We start from the raw sequence: 11,579 nt of genomic DNA on the forward strand, positions 1-11,579 counted from the left end.
TTTGTTCTAGAGCCGACCCTGTGTGCAAGGCTTAGTCTTTCTATCTTTATGGCATCTGGTGTAAAGTAACTAAGTTCATAAACTAGCTAGGTTGAGTGTGAGGAAGTCCTGTTGGTTTTGCCATGTCTCAGTGAGGCAGAGAAAATCCAATTTCCTATCAATGATGATTTCATTAATAAGTGATGCTTTGTTGTTAAAGGGATAGTGGAAATGGAACCTCAAATAGTTTCGTTTTAACTTATATACAAGCATAATTACGTACCAAAACAATCACACCTGATTAAAAAAATATAATAATTGCCTTACGCATGTTAGAAGCACTTTATTGCAGCTTCCCCGAAGTTTTTTAGAAACGAAATGTTCGACTCAGCCAAACCGGAAGTGACGAAAACTTAGGAAGACGATACGATAACAAACCATGGCGTCTATGCAGAATGAACGTGGAAGGGCAAATATACCAGACAAAGAAGAAGGATTGTACGAGGTATCCAGTGATGATAGCGAGTCAGAAACATCCTCTCGGCTTTCCTACGAAAATGTCGTTTTAGGAACTGAATCTGAATCCGGTTCAGTAAGCGACGATGGTGACAATATTGAGCCAGACGATGGACCATTACGTCCTTATTTGTTCGAGCCCGAGCCCGAGGTGATGGTTCACGGCATGGGCAATGGCGAGGATGACTAGGACCAGGCGCCAGATGATGCACCCCTACGCACAAATAATCTTGACTGGTAGGTCCCTAAGCATAGCTCACGCATCTTAAGATCACCTGTAGCCTTTACAAATATGAATCATTGTTAACCAGTTAAGCCCGAAGGTCCCCCCAGTGGACCCCTCCCACAGTTTTTTTTCTCTCACATGTCTCAGGGCTTCTTAACATTTATGAAACTATTAATGTTTCATACCCTTTCAAAGGTAATAAACTCCGCTAACTGACAATAAGAACAATTGTTAGCTAGAAAAAACACAAGAGTAATACCAAGCCTTTGAATTAGCATTGAGCGAAACAATGCTAACTAATGCTAACGCTTTTTTACACACAACACACGGTAGAAATGCCCTTATTACTATCTTAACTGCACAAACAAGATATACGATTTAAAGCTGAGACTCCACAGATTCCACACATGTAATGTCATCACTGTAAGACCTCGAATTCCTGGAGCTATCAGCCAGAAAAGAGAAAGTAAACAACATCCGGTTCCAAAAATATTACAATAATTACGTCTTACCTTTTTTGATTTGTGATCAAAAGTTGTGTTCAACGGAATAAAAACGCATCTCAAGGTTAATCCAATGTCGTTGTGTCACGTAGAATTTTTTACTGATAATCAATCATCATATTTATGGCAATATACTCGGTACCATAATAAAGGTCGGCTATTCACATGCAAATGCTATTGAATGTCCGCCATTGTTTGTGCCCGTCTTCCTATGCTCTCGTCATCACCCGAAGATTCCCGAAGTATTTCGTTTCATTGAGAGGGCGCAGTAAAATTGAAAATAAAATGAAACTAGGCGCATGAAATTAAAAAAAATTGTTTATTATGCTTATTTTTAATACAAATACATAAGTTAAACCCAAAATTCGCGGATTTCCACTATCCCTTTAAGGGAGCGGGTATTTAACAACATGAATGTGTGGGAGTTGTTATATGTTGCAATGGCTGATAAAACAGTGATGCCATCAACACAGGCCAAGGGCTTCAGGTTAACACTGCACACGTGTGGTTTGTTGTGATGACGTAAGTGGGCGGTGACGGGGCGCCGGGACCACACAGTTGGGATAGTGTCAGCTGAGCAGGTGTAAACAAACCCACGTTTGGAACCTCTATGGACATACCTGGGTCTGCCAACTCGTAACAGCCCGAGGTATTCAATGACTGACAGACATAGAGGGGGTGTAGTGAAGTGGTTGATCCCAGAGCCATATAATAGAAGAGTTACGACAACGGAAGTCCAAAAACGGTTATCGTCACGTGGTTCATGTAGACGAGGATCGTTCCCCGGAAGTTCATGGCGGGCAATGTGAATGCATTGATAACAGGAGATAGAACTACGATTTTTGGTAATTATTAGTGAATAAAGGTTTTGATTTGCAATATTTATACAACAAATCGATATGTGTATGTATTTACATCAATATGTTTTAAAAAATAAAATAGAATTTGCTAATATTAAGTGATAATATTAGGATTAGTGTGAACAACTAGTTTACATGTTAGGCTAACACTGCCTTGGTTAAAGAGCCTGTTGCTGTTTATTTATAGCTTTGAATTCTTTAAAACCAATATTATCTTCTTAAACTTGTATGGTAGTCAGGAGCATCACTTTCTAATGTTTATTGATATATTTAGAGGGAGGGGATCTAAAGTAATGCTTTAAAATTCAGATTAGATTAATGTCTACCATTTTCTTAAATTCATGGTAGTTTCAGTAACCATGGTAATTGAGGACACAAGTTATCTAAATGACTAATGTCATCTTTATGGCTTTCAGAAAGGACAGGAGACCGACAGGTGACTATCAAAGGACTAGCAGCAGCAGCATGATGATGATGATGATGTTAAATGTGTTGTTTTAGGAACATCCATTGCAAATACATAGAATTCAATAAACATTGAATAGCATATCATGCAGTTTGTCTGTGCCTTTTCCTCCGTGTTGTCCTGGTTTGCTGTGCTGCCTGGGGATGCTCAAATCGCTCAGAGAAAGGAGTACAAATGTACGGCTTCCCCACTGACACAGAGCGGAGGAAGCAGGAGCAATTTCACGACCAACAGCAAAAAAATATGTGATTTATATACAAACACTGCATTTGCACTTTTTCACAAAACGAAAACCATACCATTGGGAAAGCTTAATGTTTTGTTTAATACAAAAAACAAGGAAAGGCTTGAAAAACACTGAGAGTTGAGACTCAGGGTGCAGGGTGAGGGTCTCAGTGCAGGTATTCAGGCTCCATTGAATCCCCCTCTGGTTCTTGTGCTGAAAGAGGGATAAACAGACAGGAGAAAGGGTTATACACACCTATATAGCACACTTATTGGATGGGAAATTGCCTTGGGGAGATAAGGTGTGGTCTTTGTTCCCAACTGAAGTTATGGAACTTTATTATTTGTGAGTTTAACAAAGTATGACAAATGGCATCAGTAACAGATGTGATATGAATTTCTATAAAGTTGTCTCACATTCTTGGTCATATTTTATATACAGTATGTAATGAGTATAACATGTCCAGTAAGTATAAAGTGTTTCCTAATACTGTGTATTCAACCACTATGGAATATGTATGTGGGCAGACAAAACTGAGTTGTTCTGTGTGTGAAGTAACCTCAAGTCACTCCGCAGGCACATTTTGATGCAGACCAGTTTGTCAAGACAAAAAAGGGCAAGACTAGGCTGAGAGCAGAGGCTATACCCACCATCTTCGTGCATCGCCCTGTGGTCAAAAAGAGAAGGGCCCCTGCACCACGATTCACCCCGGGACCTGTATCTACAATGCCCATAGCTCATGATCACAGCGATAGTGTGAACGGTGACACAGGTATAATAAGTATGAACTCTTAGTAACAAAAGTAATATTTCTTATTTTTAAGTGGTATAATATTTTAAATGTTCGAACATTTACAGTGCCATGTCTTCTACTTACATTAGTCTCAAAGATTGAGGGAAGAAGTGAAGGGATCACTGTCCTCCACCTGCCAGAGGAGCGCAAACAACAAAAACAAGCAAGGTGTCCCGTCATGTACCTGGAAGTTTGGGTTGGCAAAATGGAGTAAGAGAGGGACTTGAAAAACCTTGGTGGCTGTCTACTCATGTTGTTACAGTTGTCTTGGTTACAGCTCTCAAGTTTTTTTTGTGCCATTTCCACATCTTTAGTATCTATGAAAAAATTGAAGTGAAATCAACCTCTTCTCTGGAGAACAAACTTTGATTTCTCTGTCTTGTGAGTTTGCAGTCTTGCAGTTTTGCTCCTCCACCTGTAACATCACTGCCCCTCCACCTGCCATACAGTAGGTTACTAACAAGATTACTTATATAATACAGTGATATAATACATGTTTAGTATGCTTACTTATATAAAACAGTAGTATTAAACTTACCTTGTGTGTTCACTCTTACTTAAGTTCCTCTCCCTTTGCCATCAATCCAAAATCAGCTGAGCTGCAACATTATACACACAGGTAATAATCAACATAATCACAAGGACACAATATGGCTCTGCTAAAAACACTCACTCTTACACGCACCAAAGTTATATTTATCTAATATTTAACTCCCTCCACCCCCGCATACAATCCCGTTTAGAAGCCCCTCTTCTCTAATTCAACAACGTTGGACCAAATAGACATTAAGAGAACGGAATTTACTATTAAAAGGCTGTTCAACGTGTGTTGCTAACTTGCTTCGGTATCCTAGCTTGATCTGTTATCTGTAAACGTTCCCTAAATCTACTAATTTAGGGATAATCCACTGACATCCTTTAATACACATGTTCAATTGAATCAGATGTACTGATAATATCCGCAATATAAATCTTTAAACTTCTTCTTACCTTTAAAAGTCCGTCACGAACGGTCTATTATGCTGCAACTCCACAGCTCTGCTAGCCTTGGCGCTAACTTCCGGGGAACGATTGAAAGGCTCCACGATCCGCCATTGCTGTAAAAAAGTGGTCCATTGGAGTGAACGGAGATGTCATAACTCTTCTATTATATGGCTCTGGTTGATCCTAAAAAGTTGCGAGGCGGAGAAACGAAGCATCACGATGGTATGATGCTAACGTTAGCACAGCGTTAGCTGTGGTCGCGGATCGGCCGGGAGAATGCGCTATCAGCCAAGAGTACAGATGAACCAGGACAGCAGGCAGCCTGTCCAGGAAGCGACTCAAGGACGGACAGCACTGAGGAGAGATGGTGGAAGTTAAAGAAGTTTGCCGCAGAGGAGCACCGGTGGTGACCAGAGCAGGCTAGCCTGAGCAGGTAGAACTAGGCTAGCTTCTGATCGCCGTCAGACTGGTTGGGTGGATAGGACGGTTGTTGTGTCTTTTGTGGCAGAACAAAATCAAACAGCAGCTAAGCAGGTGATACAGTGAAGCAGGATCGGGACTCAAAACGGGAAAATGAGACGGAGAATCGGGCTTGTCGTCAGATGGAGCCACTAACGTTAGCGATAGCGTTAGCCCTGAAGCAGGAGCAACATTAGCAGGGTGGACAGGTCGGAAGCGGAGCATCAGTAAAAAGTTGCGATCGGGTGTTACAAAAGTGTCCAGAACAGCGTGTGCAAGCCACTGAACGTATGGAAACTGAGGTAGAAACGTTGGTCCAAAACTCGGCAGATACATTTTCGGACAGAGAAGCGGCGAACAGACAACGCCAGCGTCCTCTCTCTCCAAAAGTGTTGCGTCACAAAAAAAATTTAAAAAAAAATCTAATGAATCTGAAAACTTTTAACGGACCCCCTGGCAGAGTGCCACGGACCCCCGGGGGGTCGCGGACCCCACTTTGAGAACCACTGAGCTAAAGGACTCTCTCAGTGTTATCTCAGTGGGTCTCAAACGTTTTGGTCACCATTAATGTAAACAATTATTTCCGAGGCACACGTTTATATGATCATTATAGTTATCAAAAAATAAGAGAATAAATGAAAAACAGGTATGAAATACTATATGACAGTAACAAAATAATAAAGTTTAAAAGGGTGATTTGTAAAATATCCATAAAGAAAAAGTAAATCTGTTTACAGTTCTGTTTCATATGGGTGTTGAGAGAGGTATTCATTGATCTCTTCATTTTGCTCTCAAAGTGCACCAGATTGATGCATTTAACTTCAATATTTAAAAATAAATCTTTCCGGGGGAGCTTGTCCCTGGACCCCCCTATTTGAGGTCCACACACCACCTATAAAATAGCACTTTACCCCTGCTTACACCTATATACCGTGAGCTGATTATCGAGCCTTCATTGTAACAGTCACGGGTACATTGTGTATATGCGTGGGGATCGTTGCAGTAGAAAATTCCACTAGCGACCGGTACATTAATGGGAAACCCTAAATGTTTGAGCACCTTCTATCAAGCTACCCCACAGCATCCCCAAAATAAATCTCTGGTGCCGCCACTGAGCCTGACTTGTGTTGGGGGGGCCCGACTTTTTTTTTTCTCCAATTGGGGGGCCTGACAGAAAAGGTTTGAGAACCACTGTTCTCGTGTTTACGTTTTTTATTTGCTGCTTTGAACTTCTACTGTGCTTTTTCCGATATGTTATAGCTTCTTAGTTACTTTAAATGTGTAAATTTGAGATAATGATGCAAAAAGTGGTCAGTAAATAGCATGTCAAACTGCAAAACAGGGGCTGTTTTTTTATTTCTCTTTAATAACAGAATTGGTTTTGACTCAAGGATATACAGATGAATACGTTGAAGTGTATGTATATGCCTATTTAAATTATATGATCAGAGGCCCAAGGTACTGGCCCCATTGCCTGAGTTTGCACCAATACGATGTACTACTTTCATCATAGAAGAACATATGGGCCACATGTCTAATTTTCAGTTTAATTAAGAATCTATCAGGGAGGATACTTGGTGTCTTTTTCTGTAAAAACAGAGAAAAAAACTTCATCAGCTCTTTGGAAAAAGGAGACCTTGAGTGTGCACATTCCAATGTAGACCCATCGTGACTCCCTGTGCTCCACTAACACACTTTGTCCTACAGTAATCTCTGACACTGGCTTTACAAGGGAAGATGCACAACACAGAGATTTAGAAGTATAGGAGTTCTAGTACAATCAGTATGCATATTTATAGTGGATGCAAGAGGGTGATTTTTATATTTCTCTGACAGAATCAAGGGCTCCCAAGTTGTGACAGCTTTGCTTTAAATAATAACTATAAAAACACATCTGGAATATTGATTTGCTTAATGCATGATAATGCCATTCTCAGTCTGGGAAAGCGTGCAAGATAATTTCTGGTTGTTCAATGGATGATGTGTACTTAAAAATCCTGTTTACATTCCATTGCATTTTTATCCAAAACAACTTATAATAAGAGCAATCATGATGACACAAACTTAAAATAGCAAGAATCTTTCAAGTACTTCAGCTTTCAATAGGCCTAGCCATTCTTAGTGCTTCTGCATTGGATTCAAATAAGCCAAACCTTTCTAAGTGCTACATACAGAAGTGTTTTGTTTTCTTTCGATTTAAATTGTATTGGCTAAGGTACAGGGTACAACTTATCACCACAATAGAGAGGTTGGTAAGTGGCACTCCCACTGCTGTGCTACTCCCACATTCAAACAGTCAAGCCTAATTTATCTCACATGTATTCTGACAGTGGACGGCAGCCGCACTGACTCATCTCACAGACCTTAAGTCTGAGGAAGAACTCACAGCAGAACAAATCAAAACATTTCTCCTTGCTTTCTGCTTTCTCTACAAAAGGAAACCGTCCACTAACCCATATAGCTGAAGCACCCCAACAGACATCACTCATATGCTTTTAACTGCACAGCCAGTATGGATAAGTCTTCTGATCATGTCCATCCCGGTCTCCCACCGAGATCTAGAATGACACCCAGGACGGAGAGGGACAGCGGAGCCTTTGTGCCTCCCAGAAGTCACAGACAAAGGCCATCGAAGGCAGGACGGGTCCCGGAGGCGTCTTCGGTGAGAAAAGAGAGACAGAAAAAGGAGAAACAGACAGAGACCAATGAGGTGAAGGTGGAGCAGGAGACAGAAGTGAAGGTGAGTTCCACTGTGGTGGACATAGACAGCGTGAGAGAGGAGGAGGTCAAAGAGGACAACCTGGGGCTCCTGGAGGCAGCAGAGCAGGAGGACGGTAAGTCAAAGCATGAAGAAAAGTTTTTCCCAGCTTGTTGTTCTGGAGATATTTAAGATAGTAATGATATAAATAAATTCAATTAGTTAATTCCACTTCTATTCCAGCATTTATTAGACAAATCAGACTCAAAAAATTGGAAAATGACTCTTAAATATGTTTAATCTGAGTATCTGGTTGGAATTGCTCCATAATAAGTAGTGTGGATCTTTGCAGGTCTGAAGCGCAAAAACCTGGGAGTGTTTGAGTGGATGCTGATGGTCTTCGTCTTTGCTCTGGTTCTGCTTGTCCTCCCCATTTCCATTTGGTTCTGTGTCAAAGTAGGAACTACACCACACCACAGACCTACAAAAAAAACTAACACCTCATAATAATCTACATAAAAAATATTCAAGGATTAACAACTGGGCAGATGCAGTTTGTGATGGAGAAATTAAAGTGTGATAATGTTATCGTTAAAGTTTAGTCTGAGGATTAATGTTGTTTTAACCTTTTTCACTTTGACAGGAAGTAAAATATTTGGACAAATTAGTTAATATCGGGAATTGCGGAAGTCAGCACCTTCACGTCATATATATTTCTTATTTCTAATCCAATGTGTTTACTACTCACGCAAAAACAATGTATCTATGTACTGTCACATTCTGACTGTATGTTATTGTACAAAAGCCTTGCATAAAAGCTGGCCTTATTGACACTTGGACCACTAACAGCTGTGGTATTTGAGCAGAACACTGCAGCCATGACTGTATCCCCTTCACATGGACTGACTCATGTCTGTCATTTTGATTGACAGGTAGTGAGGGAGCATGAGAGAGCTGTGATCTTCAGACTGGGTCACCTCCTGCGAGGAAGACCCAGAGGACCAGGTTCTCACCAACTACTGAGTGTTTAATGCAAAACAGTTGCCTGATATTTCTGTGGATTTAATTACTGTGCGTTTTGGATGGCTAGTGATCATAAAGTCAAATAATGTAAAGCTTTGACCCCATACAGTCAGTTCTAAAGTTTTTGTCAAAGTCATAATAAAATGAATTATATTATTCAATATATATATATTTAAAATATAAATCTGTCCTGAGATGAAACCCATCTTACTTCTATTTTCAGGCCTTCTTTTCTACCTCCCACTCCTTGATGTGTGTCACAAAGTTGATATCCGACTACAAATGCTCAAGGTTCCTCCTCACACGGTAAATAACCACAAACAAACCAAAACTGCAGTGGCGAACCGTGTCTGTCACAACTGGACCTTCTGTAGACACACACACACACCCCATTTTATTAATAATTGCATTACATTGTATTCATATTATTATTATATAATTTGCGAGTGTTCCAGGGTTCAACACTGAAAAACTGACATTCACATTAAGCACAACATTTTTAAATAAAGGAAAATGAATTAAATATGGTAATTAATTATGTGTTTTGTATATTAATGTTGCTTTCCCTGAGCATACAGTACATTTTTCAAAGTCCACAAAGAGATTTAACGTATTTTATATGGCTGGACATTTTATCAGCCAGTAACTTTCTCTAATGCGTCTTCCCAGAAGTTTTATCTTTCTCACAGTGTTTCTTAACCTTTTAGGATGATGAGTAAAGGAAGCGGCCCCCTGCTAAACTAATTAAACAGACAGTGACAAGGCTTTAATTGGATTAGGCTACTTAATTCTCGTATGTCTTTACCCAGGTGGTGACGAAGGACTTGGTGAGGCCCGAGCTGAGCGCAGTGTGTTATTACCAGATAGAGAACGTGGCTCTGTGTAGCACGGCCCTGTCCAGTCTGACCACAGTGCTGCAGACTCTGGTCCAGGCCATGGTCAGAGACATCCTCGCCCAACACACGTTCAGCCACATCCTGCTGCACAGGAGGAGGATCGGACAGCAGATACAGGCAATGGTTGACTCTGTTGCTTGCCGCTGGGGCATCAGGGTGGAGAGAGCAGACATGTAAGACTGAAGATACAAAATATCATGTATTTCTAATTAACCTTCCTCGGCTGGATCTGTCTCAGCTGGGGAATTCCACTGGAAGAAAGGAAAAAAAATCACAAAGCACATTACTTCATGTGGAAGCAATGACAGTTGGTCTACATTTGACTGTGGGGGTAGAGTGAGGTTTTTCTGCGCCTCCTACACTGGGTGACCATTTATGTTGAACACTTGAATATATGAAAATAGGATGATGACCTGTCAGTCCAAAAGATAGGTGTCTTTGAGCACTTGATAAAGCGATTGATAAATAAAATATATTATTATTAAAACAGAAAGGTTATCAACTGTCAAAAATAGCATAAAGTATTGTGTGCAAAGTCTTGTTCCTCTGAAAGCTTTGATTTTTCCTGGTGGATGGATGAATGTAGTGATTTGTGGTGTACTGTGATTTTCCTGCTGACCAGGCTTGTGTTTGATTTTCTGTCAGAGACGAGCTCAGTTTTCCTGTGGAGTTACAGCAGAGTCTGGCTGCCGAGGCCAAGAGACAACACCAGGTCAGAGTGAGTAACCACTGTATGCCAGCTTTTTTAAGTTGTATGTTTATTGTTTTATATTACAATTTTTTTTTAATGTTAATGGGTTGTATGGTTCCCACAAAAAACAAATTATCAAAGTTACCTAATGGTAGTATAAAATACTTATTATCTCTGTCCAGAATCAGAATCATAATACCTTTCTAATTCTTTCTGATCAATACCTTGCAACACATTCAATGCAACATGGTTTCAGTTTTCATCTTAAATCATCTTGTAATGTTTTTTCAGCCCAGAGCTTGGCCTTGGTTTAGCCTTCCAACTGATGTTTACCTCGACCAGAGAGACCATTTGTGCATTCGTAAAGCTAGCATGTTTCCAACAGCAGTATACTTCCCTCCACCAGGTGAAAGCAGCAGAAGGGGAGAGAGATGCCTGGGAGGGGTTCAGGGCTTCCCTCCGTCTGCTCCAACCAGCCCTGGTCCTTCCAATCCCCCCCGATCTCCTCGGCGTGACCCCTGACCTCTCATCCCTACCCCCACCTCCTCCCCCAGCTGTAGAAGGAGAGGGTGGGACGACAGATACAGACTCGCCAATGATGTGAACGATTGTTTTGCCATAAAAGCTATTAATGTTGAAATATTGATCGCAATGTGAGCCAATAATTCTTACCTCATGGATGAGTTTCCAGAGGTATTCTTCATTATTTTAAAGAAGGTAACCTTTACAACAAATCATTGTTTGTTTAAGTACAATTTAAAAATATTTGATTGGTTTACACTGGTGAGCGTGAGTGCTGAAGGGTGTGATAGCATCTAGTGTGAACTGGATTTGTTTATTAATTTCACAATTTCCACATATTTATAATAAAAGCCACAGAAAAGTATTACTTTTTTAGATTGTATGTCTGCAGACACTTTATTCTTTTTAAGAAAACAAAAACTATTTTGCCCTTAGTTGGTGTCAAAGACATAACACAAGATTTAACACAACCACAGCAAACCATTAGATAAATGGTAATATGACGATATTAATTATCATACAACAGCAAGCAGTCTGAATATAGGACAATCTCCTGATACTTGAAATATCTTAGCTTTTCTTGTATGTACTACAATAATTTGTAAACTTGTGAGACAGTAAATGTGCTGTTAATATGCACCAAAAGTCATAATACCCTCTGTGGCTTTCCTTTACTGGTTTACATGGATGTGATTTTGATGGAGTGTTAACTCTTGTAATAAACAAAGAAACGTACA

The 11,579-nt window shown here is 40.2% G+C and overlaps 1 protein-coding gene across 5 annotated transcripts; it reads left to right on the forward strand.

Annotated features, from left to right (window-relative positions):
- The first annotated feature begins 709 nt into the window (after positions 1 to 709).
- On the forward strand, positions 710 to 11,577 carry nphs2 (NPHS2 stomatin family member, podocin). Of its 5 annotated transcripts, none has more exons than XM_034205609.1 (8): positions 710 to 732; positions 7,450 to 7,846; positions 8,063 to 8,166; positions 8,643 to 8,715; positions 8,957 to 9,039; positions 9,543 to 9,802; positions 10,275 to 10,347; positions 10,727 to 11,577. In XM_034205609.1, the coding sequence occupies exons 2-8, from the start codon at positions 7,525 to 7,527 to the stop codon at positions 10,922 to 10,924; spliced, it is 1,113 nt and encodes a 370-aa protein (XP_034061500.1). In that variant the 5' UTR covers positions 710 to 732; positions 7,450 to 7,524; the 3' UTR covers positions 10,925 to 11,577. The 5 variants fall into 5 exon arrangements, with proteins under 5 accessions (XP_034061500.1, XP_034061261.1, XP_034061561.1 ...); XM_034205370.1 differs by lacking the exon at positions 710 to 732 and adding an exon at positions 4,644 to 5,314; XM_034205670.1 differs by lacking the exon at positions 710 to 732 and adding an exon at positions 4,644 to 5,314 and having other exon boundaries at positions 10,275 to 10,341.
- Positions 11,578 to 11,579: the final 2 nt, after the last annotated feature.

This window comes from Gymnodraco acuticeps, unplaced genomic scaffold (assembly GCF_902827175.1).
Source record: "Gymnodraco acuticeps unplaced genomic scaffold, fGymAcu1.1, whole genome shotgun sequence".
NCBI lineage: Eukaryota > Metazoa > Chordata > Actinopteri > Perciformes > Bathydraconidae > Gymnodraco > Gymnodraco acuticeps.